We start from the raw sequence: 16799 nt of genomic DNA on the forward strand, positions 1-16799 counted from the left end.
AAATAATAATTGATAAATTGCATGAACGCTCCAACTCTATGAAATATACAATAAGTATTAACCTGATTCTCATTTATAGCCTATTGCCACTGCCACTCAGTATTTTTTTTAAATTTCGAACCGACTTTTTTTTTATGGGTTTTTACCTATGTATGTTCGCCCTATGCGAACGTAACAATCGACCGGATCGGAAAAAATCGTTTTTTTTGGTGCAGTGCAAATAGGCTATTAAGCTGTTTACTAATCAATTGTTAACAAAATTTGTATCCTTAGTATTGATAAGTTAAGATATGATCAGACAGTGTGTTATTTACAGAGGATTTATTCTTTAGTAAGGCTTAGTGTTCATTCCTCTAATAAGCCCGTTACATCCACTTTAGTTTTCCATTCATTGTCCGTAGCCGCAATTATTTGAATTTGATACTCCCCAGATGGTAATGGCAAGAATTTCAAAAAAATCGTTCTGGAATACCAAATCACGCACCACGATTTCCTTCTGCAATGTAATTACTTTAATTTCTTACTTTAAATGAATATTTTAAATGTAAATACCTCATATGGACAAGAGTGGTTTAGATTTGATTGCGTAGAGAGAGCATCGAAAAATATTTTTTGAAATGACAAGGCGGTATTCGATGTTGACATAAATTTGCAAAAATCAAAGGTCACATTGAACATAAATGGACGAAAACCATTGAATTTACGCCAAAGACTGAGGTTTACCTAAAATTTGAAACCATTAACAATAAATATATGTTAATAGACCTATGGTACGAACCTTCGCATTATTAAAGGGTCCTTTTAACAGTTTTGCATCCACGTTTACTCCCACAATTCCTCGACCAAGTATTTTAAGGTGACACTTATCATATACGCAATAAGATGGATCCAGCACTTTACACTTTAGGTTTGTAAAACGCGTAATTCGGGTCGAAAAGCCGCCGTTGAAAAATAATATAAGAATAAACGGAGCCCACATGACGTGACCAACTTCAAAATCTACCTGTTAATAAAATGAGATCATTTTAATAATATGTAAAACTAGTACCATTTTTATTGTTCAGAATGACCGACTACAAGATACCTAATATTACTATTGATTTCACGAATTATTTTCGAAGTTCACTACCTGTAGTTTCACACGATTTTTTTTCTATTCAATTGTTGCAAAGAATAAATTGCATACTTGTATCGATGGACGAATAGAGATACAGATTAATTTTATTTTCTTAGTAACATAGCTCTTTCTACTCATTACATTTATTTTAGCTTTCCACAAAATCAAAATAACATATTTTTCCATTTCAATTAGCTATTATAATACGATAATAGCAATATCTGACAAATATAATAATTATAATTTTTATATTTTCGGATGATTGAATATACAATATTTTTGAAAACGAATATCGAAATACTCATTAAATTCGCCTCTATAAATTAGTTACTTAATTGTGGATTCAGCTACTATAAACGAACACCTACACAAGTAACAAAGCTACAGTCGAGTGAACTCGACTGTGAGATACCCGGCACCCGTTTTAAATAAAAGCAAAACATTGTGGTATTATTCTCAAAATATAGTAAAAATATGTCAAACGGTGTAAACGGTGTATACATATCGATATAATACCACATTCAAAATATACTATAGGTTGAACAATATACCAATTAAGACCCCTAGTAAAGTAAAGACCCATACAAAAGAATTTTTTTAATAACTTCGACATTTTTTATCTAATGGCAACCAAATTTTCAGGAATCGCAATTACTATAAATTTTATTGTATAACCAAAATGTGGCAAAAATCTGGAACAAACTTGATCTGCGTGCAAACATAACAAATGCTGTCGAAAAACTATTGCTCTATCTCTTATAGTCTCTGAGATCTACGTGTTCTTACAGACAGACAGGCAGACGGATAGACGAACATGGCTAAATCGCCTCGGCTGTTGACGCTGATCAAAAATATATACTTTATCGGGTCGGAGATGCCTCCTTCTACCTGATACATACATTCCCTGCCGGCACAAAGTTATAATACGTTTCTACTCTATGCGTGGCGGGTATAAAAATAAGAATAAATTCTAGCATTTGAAAAAATGTCTTAATATTTAAAATTTTTTATCGTATCGTTGTAGTGAGGAAAAAAGCTAGTGTAGGAAATAATGAAAGGGCATGTTTTTTATTAGATTTTTTCCAATTGTGTAATTATTACGTTGAGAAATTAATAATTTAAAATAGAATCAAAAATATTGTATGTATTTATTTTTGAGAAATTATTTTTGTAATTTATTTGTATAGTTAGAGTTTGTTTTTGTTACGTCACGAATTTTGCTAATGTGTAAAATTAAATCGGTTCGGTGACTTGACACAATAGTGTTTTGGGATTTGTTATTTTGTCAATATTTTGATATTCAATTTTCAAAATTTTCATATGGAAAATGTCTGTATAAAGTCTTATAACCTTATTTAGAGTCTGACATATATGCGTTCAGACATGCTCGATTGTGCGGTTCTGCTTGTTACATTCACTCTATGCAGGCAAAAGTTATAATATCCGGGTCACGGGTATAAAATTGAAATTTTAAATATAATTGTTATTATTTATTTATTATTATTTGTTTGCTATTTATTAGAAGGTGTTTGAAACCCATTTAAAGAGAATTATTACCTATCTTATACTGATAACAATTGCAGAGCTTCTAAACTATTATTAACAAAACTTGTTATGTAAACTTGGAAAACTTCGGGTAAGCGAACGAACTGAACAAAATTATTTGTTTTTCTTGAAAATAAATTTATTGCGATTTTTCAGTTTGATTTTGACAAAAGCAATTCGAAAAATGTTTTTTAGACGCAACGTTACCAACGCAGCATTATAAGTGTATTTATATATTGCTACTAAAGAATACCGGCAAAATTAGTATTACATAAATTGCAACAACACCAAATTATATGTATGATAGTATAATGGCGACAATGAACTTCAATTATCTATTTTTGTAACAATGTTTTGCTTCTTGTTGCAGGGCCACTGTGCGCTCTAAGCATACGCTTCCCAAGCTGCCATACGAACCAATCATTTGCCGTGAAATAATGGAACTCCATCATCTACAATCTAAATGCCGCCGAAGAACAGTTGGAGGATGCCAAGAGCAAGAGTGATACTACTAAACTGATTCAGTTGGCACCGGCCCTTCGCTTTAATGGCGGTGGTCACATCAACCATACCATTTTTTGGCAAAATCTATCTCCAAATAAGTCAACGCCAAGCGATGACCTGAAGAATGCCATCGAATCCCAGTGGAAGAGTTTTGAGGATTTCAAAAAGCAGCTGAGCACTCTTACCGTTGCCGTTCAAGGTTCCGGCTGGGGTTGGGTAGGCTACAATAGAAAGACTCGAAAGTTGCAACTTGTGGCTTTGCCTAACCAAGATCCATTGGAGGCTTCGACTGGTCTAATTCCTTTATTCGGCATCGATGTCTGGGAGCACGCTTACTATTTATGTTGAGGCCATCTGGGATAGTGTTAATTGGGATGACATCTCATGCCGTTTCCAGGAAGCCAAGAAGCTCTTATAGATTTTTTACTCCAATTAACTCTATGTTTAATGTAATGCGATGGCCTTAGGCTAATGCTATAGTCTGAAGACTAATAAACCTAGCTGCTTAATTATTTTGATTCTATTTTATACTAATGAATAAGAATAATATAACATGCGATCTAAATTCAATAGTTAGACATGGAGGATAAATATTTATAGAGATATATTTTCGCAATTGTGCATGTGAACATATTAACAACTCATTAAATGACTTGTTTTTTTTTTGTTTTATGTCGGACCCAACTGATTAATGGCTTCCGCACTATAACAACAATTTAAATGGAACTATCATTAATCACAGTCTTCGACTAGCTCTCGTTGCGGGCAGACGTCGCTTCTCTTATCAGCAGAGTCTATTCGGTGTATTTTCTTATGCGACCGGCGCTGTCTATCTTCTACTGATCTTCTCACATTCTTTCGCGAGTGCAGTAAAGCTTTAGCTCTCTAATCGAAAGCTTAAATCGTCCGTCAATGGGGCCCCCTCGGCCCCCCAATCTGAAGGGCAATCAGTTTGCGTTGCTTTCTGAAAGCCCCCAGTGAAAAAAAAGAGACAAAATCAAAAAATCGACATGACTTTTCCAGAACTTCCAACAATAAAACTTGAAAACCCCAAGTACATTGCTATGGCATCCAAAAACGTTGAGAAAAAAATCTCTGATTTATCCTGTATCGCCGATTACAACGCACTGCGTCTAATTTCAAAAAACATCACTTCCATCTCCAACTTGCGCGACGGCAACCTGCTGATGTTAGTTAAAAATCAAAGCGAGGCTGACAAGTTCATCAACTCACCTACTTTACCGGGCATTTGCGACATCACATGTAAGATGCATGAAACTCTTAACCAAGTGAAAGGCACAATATACGCCCCCTATCTCTCCGATATCTCCAACGAAGAAATTATAGAAGAGCTGCGATCCCAAAAAGTCAGTGATATTTTCAAGTTCACCAAAACCATCGACAATGCTACCAAACCCTCTGGAGTAATTCTGGTAACTTTTGACCTATACCACCTTCCCAGCAAAATCGATATTGCATGGCATTCAGTAAAGGTACGGGAGTATATTCCGAACCCAATGAGGTGTAAATCTTGCCAGCTGCTTGGCCACACAGCCAAGCACTGCAAAAATGAACCTCGCTGTGGTAATTGCGCTTTACCTCCTCATTCGCCTGACAACTGCTCACAAACGAAATGCGTCAACTGCTCAGAAGAACACCCTTTCTCCTCTCGACAATGTCCCAAATATCAGCAGCAAAGATAAATTCTGAAAATCAAGACAACAAAAAAAATGCACTATGCGCGAAGCTAAATTACTGTTTAACGGAGCTACAACAAAACTATCCAGCCCTTCCTCCTACGCTGCAGTAGCGAATGCTGGACACAATAACAACGGCAAAATAACGGAACAAAAAAATAACAAAAACAACCACACAAGTACAACTATCAATAAGACAATCAGAGATAAAACATTTACCGATTCAAAGAAAGGAAATACAACAGCAACAACAACATCATCATTTAACTCAGCATCTACATCGCTGTCGTATCATCAAAATTAACACGATAATAGCACTACCGAAACAGTCGATGATGACTATGACTATCTTGACCTGACGCCTAAAACTACTGAATACCTAAACAACTATCTAACAAAACTAAAATTACCTCTACCACCAACCTCCCATCTACTTCTACATATTTAAAACGAAATGATCTTAACAATATATTAGATGACTCTATGGATGATTCTGATATATAATATAAATCTAATTATTATCTTAATTGCATATAATATCCACTCCATCTCTTCCAAACAATGACGCTCAAAATTCTTCAATGGAACATAAGCGGATACTTCAACAATTACATTGAGCTTTTGTTATTAATTAATCAATCCAATCCAGATATTATATGCCTACAAGAGACTAATCTCTAATAATACCATTCAAGTCGCTACTCCCAAACCATTTATTGGTTATTTTTTTAATAATTCTGCCATTCTCCATGCGAAGCATGGCGTTGGTATACTTATACGACAAAACATCCCGCATAAAACTATCAATGTAAACTCTCCCACTTGCTCTATGGGCATTGAAATTTTATCCCACCCGAATATAATAATATTAAACTCTTATATTCCCCCCAACCAAAGCCTATTAGCCTCCGATTTAATAAATATTGTAAAGGCAGCTCTAAAACCTATAGTTTATGTTGGGGACTTGGAGTCCGCTTTGGGGGTCCTGCTCTCGCAACTCTAAAGGTTTTCAAGTCGAAGATCTCATAGTTAGAACAAATTTAGCTATTTTAAATGATGGTTCTGCCACTCACCACTCGACTCACAACTCCTTTACCAACATCGACCTGAGTATGGCTTCCGCTACCCTGGTACCATACTGCAAATGGTCAATGGGCCAAAACTTACATGGTAGCGATCACTTTCCTATCACCATCCTATCACCTCCTGACCCATATCCCACCGGAAAAATTCGCACCTATAATTAGGTTCAAGACTGACCATGCCAACTGGATTACCTTCCAATGCATTTGTAAAAAAAAAACTTTCAGCTTGAGTCGACCAATGATTTGAACCTTTTTACTGTCAGAATCACGAAATCTATAAAAACAGCAGCCAACGTAGCCATCCCTTAAACTAAACCAAAAAAACAAAGGAGGAACCCTGTTTGGTTTAGCCCATTTCTCCAAGATCTGAGAAAACAAAAGCAGGTTCTCTGGCACAGCTATAAAACCTCTCTTAACAGTACCAACTTAATAGCCTACAAAAAAGCTAGAGCCCTGTTTAAAAGAAAAGCTATTAAAGCAAAACCTGAATCTTTTGGCAATTTCACCTCCAACATCAACCCACTTTCTACAACCAAAAAAAATATGGTCCGATATCAACAAATTAGTTGGGATTTTCCCAGGGTCAATTAAATCCATAAGGGATAATAATATTCAGCTGCATAATTCGGTAGACATTGGCAATGCTTTCGGAGCTATGTGGTCCAATTATTCCAAGGACGAAAATTTCTCTAATGTATATATAGCTAGTAAAGAAAAATTTCTATCTCAGGCATATTTGCCTAACCACTTATTCGAAGATGCTAAGTTCCTCGAATCGCAGTTCACTTCTATTGAACTGGAATCAGCTCTGCAGCATGCCAAAGGGAAAACTCTTGGTCGTGATCGCATATCCTACACTATGCTTCGTAATTTACCTATAGAAGGAAAGCAAAAATTGCTAGAAATATACAACAAAATGTTAGATGCGGGTAGCTACCCGCATACTTGGAGGACTGCTACTATAATTCCTATCCTTAAGCCAAATAAACCTACCCATGAATTATCATCCTTCCGTCCCATATCTCTACTCTCCTGCCTAAGCAAAACCCTGGAAAAAATTCATGCCAGAAGGATCATGTGTTTTATGACTAAGAATAAACTTATCAGCCCCAACCAAACTGCATTCAAGCAACAGCATAGTACCATTGACTCTCTTTTGCATATCCATCATTACGCGTCTGATGCCCTTTCAACCAGAAATCATGTCACCATTTTGGCTACGGATTTCGAAAAGGCTTTTGACCGCGTTGGAGTGCACTCTGTTCTAGAGCAACTATCCTGGTGGGGGATAGGTCCCAAGACCTTCAACCTAGTGATGGCTTTCATGACCAAGCGATCCATCCGTGTTAGAGTTAATAGCACCCTAACTAATTTTTAAATATTTCACAACGGCATTCCACAGGGGTCCCACCTCTCTGTGGTGTTGTTCTTAATAGCTTTCCAATCCCTTAATAATATTATATTAAAACACAAAAAAATTCAGCTCTCAGTTTACGCTGATGATGCCATCATTTTCAGCAACTGCAAAGATAATAATTTACTTTCATTTACCCTTAAAAAAATTCTTGAGGATATCGTAGAATGGGGCAAACTCTCAGGAGCCACTCTGGCTCTAAACAAATGTAAACTATTTCATCGTTGTACATATCCAACTGTAACTGTAAATAACATTACAATAGAATATACATCTAGTCTTAAAATTCTCGGCCTTACACTCGACAGAAAACTTACGTTTAAGCAACATTGTATTAACCTTAGAGATAGCCTTAATAAACGCTTAAATATTATTAAGTTTCTTGGGTCTAAACGATCGCTCGTCCATCCAACCTCGCTAGTTCAAGCCACAAGAGCCTTAATGCTGGCCAAAATTGATGGTGCGCGCCTTCCAACATCAAATTGTTCTCCCCCGCATACCATGCAGCAGTACGGCGAAGCATTGGCGCATTTCCCACAACTCCGACAAAATGCTTTTTAGCTGAAGCTGGCTTTCCTGAAGTACAGACGAGAACTGCTCAACTGACTTTTAAGCTCATTCCAAAAATTCTTTGCTCGACAAACCAAATTCTTTTAAAGGATTTTAAAACAACGGTTAAGCAGCGCCGAAGATTTAAAGTCATGTCTGCTATCCGCAGATGCTTCAATTTCTTCAAAAAACATCAATTGGATATGCCGCATAGTTGGAACAAAATCAGCCCATCCCCTCCTTGGCGACTACAGGACCACACCGTGAATATGTCTCTCCACGTGTTAAAGAAATCTCAAACACCCATCTGTGTAATTACTAATTTAAAAAATAAACACAAATATTATTTTTATTTCATCTAAAAAATGTCTATATAAAGTCTTATTACCTGTCTTTGACATCTATGCGTTCAGACAAAACAAGTAGGAAAGCTGCAGTCAAGTATGCTTGACTGTGCGGTACAATTCCTAACATTTGTAAAATTAATACACTAAAAAAGGTCCTCGAATATACCAAAGTTTACAGTTGGTATATTGATCAAATATTACATTTGAAATCAAAGTACAGAATATGCTAAGAACCAAAATTATTTATTTATTATTTATTTATATATGTTAATTTTTATACAAAATAATATAAGAACTAAAAGAAGGGAGTGCTAGCTACTAAGGCCATGGACTAATTTATTTAATAACATCTGCAATTTTTATCTGATCGGAACCAAATTATTTACAATAGGCGTAACAAAAATGTAAAACAAACTTAATCTGCTTGCTAAAGTTATTAGAGCTGGCCAAGCTCTATCTCTTATAGTCAAATAGAAAGACAGACATCCTCTCGGCTGTTAACGTTGATTAACAACATATATGATATATTATATTTTATGAAGTAGGAGAAGCCTCCTTTTGTTTGTTACATTCATTCCCTGCAGGCAAAAAATTTTTAATATCCTACTACCGTACGGGTAGCGGGTATAAAATTGAAATTATAAATACAATTGCTATTTATTTATAAGGAGGTGTTTGACACCCATTTTAAGAGAATTATTAAATTACCTACATATCTTATGCACTTTTGCAGTGACTCTAAACTATTATTAACAAAATTAATTCAATAGTAATTCTAATTGTTCTTATAATTTTCCTCTGAAAAAAAAAAATTTACATCCACTTTAGTTTTCCAATCATTGTCCGTAGCCGCAATTAATTGAATTTGATACTCCCCAGATGGTAATGGCAAGAACTTTAAAAAATCGTTCTCGAATACCAAATCACGCACCACAATTTCCTTCTGCAATGTAATTACTATTCTTTCTTAGTTTCAATGAATATTTTAAATTAATATACCTTATAAGGACAAGAGTGATTTAGATTCGATTTCGTACTGAGAGCATCCAGAAATATTTTTTTGAAATGATAAGGTGGAATTTGATTTTGACATAAATTTGCAAAAATCAAAGGTCACATTGAACATAAATGGACGAAAACCATTGAATTTACGCCAAAGGCTGAGGTTTACCTAAAATTTCAAACCATTAAAATTTATGTAATAAAAATATTTTAATATACCTATTATACAAACCTTTGCATTATAGAAGGGCCCCTTTAAAAGTTTTGCTTCCACGTTTACTCCCACAATTCCTCGGCCAAGCATTTTAAGGTGACACTTATCATATACGCAATAAGATGGATCCAGCACTTTACACTTTAGGTTTGTAAAACGAGCCATTCGGGTTGACAAGCCGCCGTTGAAAAATAATAAAAGAATAAACGGAGCCCACATGATGTGTCCAATTTCAAATACATAAATGGTAGGCGGAATTGCTTTTAATAATGTGTAAAATTTGTAAGATCATTATACCCGCTACCCATAGGGTAGAAGGGTATTATAACTTTGTGCCGGCAGGAAATGTATGTAACAGGTAGAAGGAGGCATCTCCGACCTTATAAAATATATATATTCTTGATCAGCATCAATAGCCGAGACGATCTAGCCATGTCCGTCTGCGTGTCTGTCCGTCTTTCCGTGTGAAACACTGGATCTCAGAGACTATAAGATTTAGAGCTAAAATTTTTTTTCGACAGCATTTGTTATGTTTGAACGCAGATCAAGTTTGTTTCAAATTTTTGGCACGCCTACTTCCGCCCCCCGCAAATCAAAAAAATCGAATAACAAGCGTAAGAGCAAGAGCTGCGAATTTTGGTACGTACAATAATATTTATAGTAGTTGTGATTCCTGAAAATTTGTTTGCGATCAGATAAAAATTGTGGAAGTTATTAAAGAAATACTTTTGTATGGGCAAAAACGCCTACTTACTAGGGGTCTTAGTTGCTTTGGCCGAAAATCTGGTATATTATGCCGTCTATGGTATATTTTTAATGTGTACTATATGGATATAACGAAAATATCATTTGGTATATTTTTACTATCTTTGCATGTTTGGTATATTTTGAAAAAATACCGCAATATTTTGCTTTTATTCAAAATAGGTACGGGTATCTCACAGTCGAGCACACTCGACTGCAATTTTCTTACTTGTTTTTTGTTAAGAATGCACGACTGCAAGATACCTTGAAATACTATTGATTTTACGAATTACTCTTAAAAAGAAATCTTAATTTGTAACAATCTTAAACTACATTTTCACAAAAAAATAAAAATAAATACAAAAAATATTTGAATTGAATAATTCTGGGTAATTTGATGTCGAACACGCAAAATTTAGTTTTATTTTAGATCCTTTAACTGATTACATACCTTTTACCGTCCCATTTTTTTTTAATTCTAACAGGGTATTTTACTACGTCAATAACAATAATTTTTGACAAATATAATTTATTGATTGAAGATTAAAAATACGAATTATATTTCAAATCAAATGACAAAATAATTATTGAAGCTTCATGATTAATTAAGTGAGTTAAGTGGTATCAGCCGCAATGAGCAAACACACTGAGAGAAAATTTCGATATAAAAACTATAATAAATTTCTTAACTTGAGTTATATTTTGTTCACAAAAATAAATTCTTGAAATAACAGTTGACTTTTTTTCTAATTCCAGAAATTAAATTCAATTTGGTATTGAAAAAAATATAATTTTAAAATAAAACTAAAATATTTTATAAAAATAGAATTAAAAAAAACCTAAAAAAAATTCGAAAAATTAGTTTTGAAATTAATAAATTTACATTTACATGCCATTGATGTCACGATGATTTTCGTGATTTCTTGAGAAAAATTCATATTCGAATTTCGAGGATGATAAAATATGAGTTGAAAATTACATTATTTTGCATAAGTCAAAAGCTTTATTAAACATAATGAATTTTGTATTAAGCTTAAATATAACAAGTTAGAAAGCTAGTCGACTGTGCTCGACTGTGAGATACCCGCTACCCATTTTGAAAAAAAAGCTAAATATTGCGGTGTTATTTTCTAAATCTACCGAAAATACTACAAAAATACTAAAACTATACCAAATGGTATATTAGGTATATCGATATAGTACCACATTAAAAATATACCATAGACGGCACAATGTACCAGATTGTCAGCAAAAGCAATTAAGACCCCTAGTAAGTAGGCGTTTTTGCCCATACAAAAGTATTTATTTAATAACTTCCACAATTTTTATCTGATCGCAACCAAATTTTCAGGAATCTACTATATAACTACTACGATTATTATTGTATATACCAAAATTCGGAGCTCTAGCTTTAAAATTACGTTTGTTATTCGATTTTTTTGATTTGCGGGGGCAGGCTGGGGCGTGGCAAAATTTGAAACAAACTTAATCTGCGTGCAAACATAACAAATGCTGTCGAAAAATTATTGCTCTATCTCTTATAGTCTCTGAGATCCAGTGTTTCATACGGACAGACACACAGACAGACAGACGGGCATGGCTAAATCGTCTCGGCTGTAGACGCTGATGAAGAATATATACACTTTATAGGGTCGGCGATGCCTCCTTCTATATACCAATACCAACCAATACCAAAAACATTACCATAATAAAATAATGCTTTTAACAATTTTGTTTCCTCGTTTATTCATAACAATTTTTGGGAAATCATATTGGCAATAGGAACAGCAAAATATAATTATATATGTATAGCACTTTGCTTGTTGTGTTTGTTAAAAGAGTCCCAGTTGACAATAGTTGACAGTAATAATAATCGTAAACAGATTTCAGATGGCATTTCCAATTGATAACGCTTTCAAAAATGATGTAATGAAAGGTATACCAATTATATGAGATAATTATAATAATTATGATTACTTTAAAGTCTGTTTAATTTCAAAATTAATGTTTCTTATTGAAAATATAACAAACCCAAATCACATATATTTACGATTTAAGCACACAATGTTACACACAATGTTGATAGAAATGTATATTTGAGGATATTTAGACAAATACACATGATAGATATTATTATTGGCGGCTATGTAATATTTTGTTACTTCTCACACACTGTGTGAGTTTTTGTCCCACAACATTTCTTCGTGAATGCTACGCCACGAGATTGCTAAAATTGCTACTTTAATTTCTTTTCGTTTTTTATAGTCGACGAGGTACAAAGTTATATTTAAAAAGTAGAAGTTTTTTTGTTGTAAGCATGTCCATAAGTATCAGCATCGTTCAAATTATCGTTTATACATACATATGTATACATATATAGTACTAAGAAATCGCACATATTCCATTTCCTACACGGTACATGGTATATTCGAGTAGCATTTCTTAATTACTATCTTTTTTATTTGAGACTGGTTTTCAGATTGCTTTTATCATCGATTTAGAGTTTGAATTTGACTTGGTTTGCATCGAATCAGCCGCGTGATTCTTTGATTTGTTGCAGAGCGTTCTGGTTGAGGCTTCAGCAACAGCTGTAATTATAGCAGCAGTCATAGCTACAGATGCACCAGCGACTGCTCGGTGGCATTGGCCAGCGAGTTTCATGTCTGAGTAGACATCCACTTAAAGTCCTTAAGAAACGAATGCGCGTCAATTACATACGCTATGATCCACTCCATATATATTATTTACTTTATGCATGGAGTGGACGGCCACCACGACCATATTGCTCCTGATAGACATAGACCTGCAAATAGAAGTGCTCGCTATGCGTAAAGCTTTTGAAGAGCAAAAGCGGCGGTTGCGGTAAACTGAATTTCATCTTCTGTGAATCCGACACCTTAATCACCGATGCTCTAATAGCAACTTCAGCTGAAGGTGTTGAACCTTCCGCTGGTTGCGAGGCTACAATTGCTTAATCGTGTAACGGAATTTAATATCGTGTCACCACAGACCACGAAAATAGTAGCCATAGGTAAATCCTTTCCGACAACAGTCGGCGATACGGCAATAGATACATTCGCGTTGTTGTGCCGCCTCCAGTAGCAAATGTGTTGAGAGAACCAAACAAAAATAATTACATAATAACTGTGACATTATATCTTGTCTTCCAATCGCCATAGAGTAGGACATCGTCATCTTCGCATACCTCCACAAGATTGCTGGAGAAAATAGGCAAAATAAAATTTTTATTTCTATTTTCATACCCTGGCGCACTTAATTGTCAGCTGTTTGATGAGTGGTGAGCCTATTTTTCGTTGTCACATCGATAATATATCGCGTGATTACCAAAAAAGTGTGTTCGATATTTCTCCGTATGTTATCGATATTTTCATGTAGCTAGTGAACTTATAGCCTCTTTCCACCTCTCGGTTTTCTTTGGTTTTCTTTGGTTTTTTCACGTTCAGGCCGAATGTTACGTTCGCCCCATGTAAAAACCCATAAGAAAAAAAGTCGGTTTTTCTACGTTCGCGAGCTACGTAGAAATAGCGAACGCACTTTTTGGGTAATTATGCGATATTTTGATCGATATGACAACGAAAAAGAGCTCACCACTAACAAAACAGCTGACATTAAAGTGCGCCAAGGTATGAAAATAGAAAAATAAAAATTTTATTTTGCTTTTTAAAGCAAATTTTTTATATTTTAGATGAGCCAAAAAACTCGAAAGCCGTCAATATCGTGGAGTGTTATCCACAAGGCTATATTGTTCGAGTTATGGGAGGAGAAATGTAGTGCCTTTTTTGGCCAATCCACAAAGGCGCTCCACATGGATGCCAAACTCCTCCCTATTAATTCGAAAATTATCTTCAAAAATGATTCGTTGTTTCCAGGAACATCGCGCTCCTAAAAACACCCACGCCGTTGCTAAAAAGTAAATGTATTTATGTAAATATTACATTGCTGCCAGCAATGGCCTATACTCTATACTTCGCTAATTTTCCCTCCACTTCGTTAAAATCCACATAAAAATTCTGCAATTTAATACAATTTTCCATTTTCAAATGCGCGTGCTGTTTTTTGAAATGTTCGCCAACTCGTGTTTACATTTGAACAGCTGATATTTCAGAGCGGCCATATTGAGAAATTTACCGTTGCCCATATTTTTCGGTTCGTGCAGATGGAAACCCCGAAACGGGACTTTAAAAAACGTAGAAAAACTGAGTGAGGTGGAAAGAGGCTATTAGAAAACCCGAGTTTTTACATGGGGCGAACGTAACATTCGAACGAAAAAGAAACCAGTTTTTTGGTGCGGTGGAAACGGGGCATAATACATTATGTAAGGTGTGACATGCTACACCCTGTTCCAGCTGTTTTTACACTGCAGTTAAGCAACACTGTTTCCTAATACTCATTAAGATAGCGTCAGCTGTTTGCTGGCCACAACAAAAACAAACTCAGGCTGGCCGACGCCTGAGTGGGCGGAAAACTCACTTAGTGCGGCTTTTCCTAGTTTTCCCATGCCCCGGTGCGCAGCTGCAAACAATTTCCAGCACGCGTAACATTTGGAACATGCACGCATTCAGAGTCTCTTGGCGTGCGTTTGCGTTCGGTTCGCCATTGCGGAAAATTGCAATGCAATTGCGCTGCAAATGAAACAAAGACTAATCAATTTCAACATGCAATCGTTTTAAACAAATACAATACCAAAAACTGTGCAAACAAATTGAGAAAAAAAAAATCGTAAAGGTGTGCAACAAACATTGGTGCTGAGTGTGACAAGCTACTGTGACAAGGATTGTCTTCGAGTCAGCGAGAGTAATAGAAGAGGCAGCAGCTGATTAATTTGCATTGAACGTGAGTAGCGCGTTAATTTGTTTAAACTATTTTCGTTTTATCGATGGCATTCACTTTTGGTGACGGGGTGACTAAGCGGCCAACCGTGAATATGTATTCAAAGTTTTCTGTGAAAAATCAATATTCCAAGGCAGGACTGTAGCAGAGTCCTGATGTGCGCATACGCATGAATCCGAGACACACACACATATACTGATTGTGATTCCTTATCCTGTTGCTGTTGTTGCCAGCTGTTGTCCTTCCTCCCATTCCTTTTGGCCATCCTGATTTGCGAACTCCTTGCGACGGACTAAAAATAAACGCCTCTCACATTTTGTTTTTGCAATTTGCCATTTGCCACCGCGAGCATATGGTGCAACCTGTCATCAGCATCACCGTCAGCCAACAGAGAGACAACGAAGCTGCTATCAGACGCTTTCACATTTTCTATTGCCCACAGCCAGGCGCTGCCCACGCGTTTCTCTGTGTGTAGATTGTCTTTTTGTTGTTGTTATCGTAATCGTTATCATATTGCAAATTGACCGCGTGCCTCAACTGACAATTGACGTCAAGCGAACGCATTGGGTTGCAAGTGTTGCGAGGCGAGTTCTAACTATTTGCCACTCTGGCAGATCATTACGATAATGATTATTACCTTATGATTGTTTCATAATTAAGGCAAAAGTTGACAAGTTGTTGTTGCATCAATTAAAAAAATCAGAAGAGATACATTTTCATTGCCTACACTTGCACGTTTTGTCTTTATGTGATGTTGTACACAGTTGTCTTTAAATATATGAGATACTCTAAATTGTCTGAGATTTTGACATTTTTATAATATTGTTATACGCATTTACAAGTAGGTTTTGACAAAATCGATTCTTTCTTTAGGGATTCCCTCTAATCATACACCTATTTGCTAGGGCACAAATTCCGGCATTTTTGTTATTTTGTAATCACTTCATATATGACTAATATCACAATCTATAATGTATATTCTAGATAATAGATATTGAATCGATTTTATTTTATGTGTTTTGCTTATCTCGTTACAACAATCACTGCAAATATATTAATTGCTATATAAAAATGTATGTATATCTATATCAAATTAATTTTCTATTACATTATTAATTCTACACTGAATGCATGACCTTACTGTACTTATTTACCCTTTACCTTTTTACGACGTAAAAAGTAATTTGCGCTGTATCGCACAGAAGTATTGTTCACTCTCATGTCGGTGTCCAAGTTTCCTTTCCATCCGTCCAACATTGTGTGGGCGATCTGTTTCCTATTTGCGCATCAGTTGACAATGCAAACTTTCCAAGTGTGCGTCAGAAGAACAGGTTTTGATGGGGTGCGGCCTGGGATATTTTATATAGTATATACTTCTACCTATTTAAAGAGTATGTAACACTTATTTCTGGTATAATGCTAGATTTGGTTTAAAATATAAAAATGTGCACAAAATTTAAAAGATATGTTTCCAACTGTTTATTATTTATTAAATACTTGTACACATTGTGTTGTGTCGCACGCTACTAAAAAGTAAAGTATCTTTTTTTATGATAATTTTTCCATTTTTGAATAAAAAACAACTATATTTGATTTCTAAGAAACTTCAAATAACATATTAAAAAAATTACCTATTTTAAATTAAATAAGTATTTAGTTTTTATTTAGTAAACGACGTTACCGCAAAGTATAACAATGTGTAGTGCAGGTTACATTGTGATTTAAAAGTT

The 16799-nt window shown here is 35.1% G+C and overlaps 1 protein-coding gene and 1 pseudogene across 3 annotated transcripts; one reads left to right on the plus strand and one right to left on the minus strand.

Annotated features, from left to right (window-relative positions):
- Positions 1–95: 95 nt before the first annotated feature.
- On the minus strand, positions 96–16385 carry LOC132792856 (uncharacterized). 3 transcript variants are annotated; one of them, XM_060802368.1, is made up of 4 exons: positions 16231–16385; positions 779–1003; positions 553–723; positions 96–496 (listed from the first exon to the last, which is right to left on the minus strand). In XM_060802368.1, exons 1-4 carry the CDS (start codon positions 16324–16326, stop codon positions 389–391), a joined length of 600 nt encoding a protein of 199 aa, XP_060658351.1. In that variant the 5' UTR covers positions 16327–16385; the 3' UTR covers positions 96–388. The 3 variants fall into 3 exon arrangements, with proteins under 3 accessions (XP_060658351.1, XP_060658353.1, XP_060658354.1); XM_060802370.1 differs by lacking the exon at positions 16231–16385 and adding an exon at positions 4766–4794; XM_060802371.1 differs by lacking the exon at positions 16231–16385 and adding an exon at positions 1130–1183.
- On the plus strand, positions 2944–3617 carry LOC132790434 (superoxide dismutase [Mn], mitochondrial-like; annotated as a pseudogene).
- Positions 16386–16799: the final 414 nt, after the last annotated feature.

The sequence above is a fragment of the Drosophila nasuta genome, chromosome 3 (assembly GCF_023558535.2).
Source record: "Drosophila nasuta strain 15112-1781.00 chromosome 3, ASM2355853v1, whole genome shotgun sequence".
NCBI lineage: Eukaryota > Metazoa > Arthropoda > Insecta > Diptera > Drosophilidae > Drosophila > Drosophila nasuta.

Bases quoted from the DNA above. Each gene is read 5' to 3' on its own strand.
- LOC132792856 (XM_060802368.1), bottom strand. From the start codon at position 16,326: ATGTTGGACGGATGGAAAGGAAACTTGGACACCGACATGAGAGTGAAC. The intron at 724-778 runs GTTCGTACCATA...TTCAAATTTTAG, and splicing joins GACCCTTTAATAATGCGAAG to GTAAACCTCAGTCTTTGGCG. The intron at 497-552 runs GTATTTACATTT...ATTACATTGCAG, and splicing joins ACCACTCTTGTCCATATGAG to AAGGAAATCGTGGTGCGTGA.